The sequence below is a fragment of the Scylla paramamosain genome, chromosome 25, assembly GCF_035594125.1.
Source record: "Scylla paramamosain isolate STU-SP2022 chromosome 25, ASM3559412v1, whole genome shotgun sequence".
Classification (NCBI taxonomy): domain Eukaryota; kingdom Metazoa; phylum Arthropoda; class Malacostraca; order Decapoda; family Portunidae; genus Scylla; species Scylla paramamosain.
In genome coordinates, this window is record NC_087175.1 from 2017501 (window position 1) to 2020000 (window position 2500).

Genomic DNA, 2500 nt, shown 5'->3' on the forward strand with positions numbered 1-2500 from the left:
ACCTATGCTTTATTTTCATTTATTTTTTTTCTATTTATTTATTTTTTTTTTTTTTTTGTGAATGACAATTAACCAAGCTTTTTCAGTACATTTTGTTCTTCATCCATGAGTAAAAAGGAAACGTAAAATGAAACGAGAGAAAAAAGAAAGAACACCTTAGAGAAATGAAAACTTATACAGGACTATCAGGCTCCATCCTTTCATAATTCTTCCGTCCTCTCTTACCTCCCTTCTTCAAAAAATGGCTTAGATAAAAAGAAAAAAAAATATGTCAGGACCACTTCACTCCTTCCATTGTTCCATCTTTTCCCCTCCCCCTCAGTATGACAGTCTGGATGGCCATTTAACCCCCTTCCCAGCCCCAAAGCTACCATGAAGGACCTACAATCTACTTACCCTATCCTTCACCTTCCCTTCCTTTACCCATCCCTTCCTACCCTTCTAGCACACACACAAGATGACCACCTAGTACCCTTTCCCTCAAGTCATACCATCTACCCTTGCCATCCCAGAGTTTATGAGTTTCAATGCCCAGTTACCTGCATGTCCTGCCCTCCACTCTGTGCCGTGAGAACCTTGCGCACAGTGTAATAACGCGCCGGCATGCAAACTTGATGACGTGTTAGTTAGTCCAGCTGGCAGTGACATGACAGTCTGACCAGTGAGGTGAAAGTAAAGTTTGTAGATTCTTTCTGCTGAAGTATTTGTTGAAAGGTAAAAGGAGATGTAAAGATATTGGCTGCATCTGAAATTATATGCATAGGTGTTGAGGCAAAAGTGAATGTGAAGTGCACAATTTGTATGTGATATGTGTAGCATTTTTGAGTGGCTGTGAAAAAATGTGTACTCCTTTTTTCTGTTAACTGTGCACATGCTAAAATGAAAAAAAATGCATGAGAATTGTTTGGTTAAGAAAATAATATGTGTAGTCTAGTTTATATAGTCATAATACATAGATGGAATGAAATAATGTAGTTAAGTTTTGATGATATAATATAGTAAGCATCCATTGCAATAACAACAAACAAACAATTCATAAAAATCCATCGAGGCCTCGTTTAACACTTTTTATTAACTTGCTGTGAAAATTAAGTAATAATTCTGATTGAAAACTATAAAATTGTAGAATAATTATGGTAACAATAATGATAACAGTAGTAAGTGTTATGGTAAATTACTTAAACTACAAATAACTTAACAATCTCACCAATAACAAAAAGTATTTAAAAGACAAACAGACACATTAAAAAAACACCAATCTTACATAAACAGACAGATAGATAGATAGATAGATAGACAGATAAATAGATAGATATATAGATAGATAGACAGGCAGACAGACACAGACAGACAGATAGATAGATAGATAGATAGATAGATAGATAAGTTAGCTAGTGTAGAGATGGGTAGATATTGGCACAGACAGACAAACAGGTTGGTAAGTACAGTGAGATAGATAGATAGATAGATAGATGGATGGATGGAAAAAAAAAAGAAAGACAAATAAATATATAGTATAAACAAACAGGTGAATAAACAGAAAGCCAGTTATTGATAGACAAACAGATTACAAAGATACATACATAGATATACAAAATAATTAGACAGTAAGAGGAAACTTGAACACACACACACGCACACATAAACCAGACATAAGATAAATAAATAAACGAATGATAATAATAATAATAATGATAACTAATCTTGATCTCTTTCTCTCCCCATTTCTTACCTACACCCACTACTGTCCCCTACCCACCAACACAACACTTCTACACCTTTTTCCTACACGTGAACATCCCCACTACAACCAAACATTCTTTCTACCACATCCCATACCACTAACATCATTTCCCAACAATCCATCATTCTTTCCTACATATAAACACTCTTACCAAACCAAACCAAACCCCTTCATTGGCCTAACACTCTTATTTAATACCCAAACACATGTATCAACACCTAAACATCGTTATTAACATTTTGTGCACTCTTTTTAATCCCCTCCCTTCATGTCATCACCTCAAACACCTCTCTGCTTGTTTCTTCCACCTCCACATCACCCTGAAATACCCTTTTGTATCCTTTCACTCTTATTATGCACTCTATTCAAACTCCTGCACCCTTCTTCACCTCTCCACATTCCTCCACTAACTTCCACACATCTCCACATCCCCTCCACACTTCCACATCCCTCCACACACTAATACATCTCTTCTACATCCCTCCACACACTTCCCTGCTTCCTCCACACCCACTACACCTATCCACACCCCCATCTACACTCCTCCACATCCCTCCACACTAACACACCTCTTCTACATCCTTCCACACCCCTCCACATCCCTCCATGCACTTCCACACCCCTTCCCAGGTCCTCCATGGTTGAGAAGCAGCGCATGGAGGCAGCCAACAAGAAGTATGACCTGAGCAAATGGAAGTATGCTGAATTGAGAGACACCATCAACACGTCATGCGATCTGGAGCTCCTGGAGGTGAG

General features: G+C 37.9%; 1 protein-coding gene across 1 annotated transcript in view; it reads left to right on the plus strand.

The window, feature by feature from the left end:
* Positions 1-2500, plus strand: part of LOC135113085 (myosin heavy chain 95F-like) — a 46365-nt gene that overhangs the window by 36819 nt on the left and 7046 nt on the right. Inside the window, 1 exon segment of the mRNA XM_064028111.1 lies at positions 2375-2495. Coding sequence (XP_063884181.1) covers positions 2375-2495 — 121 coding nt within the window.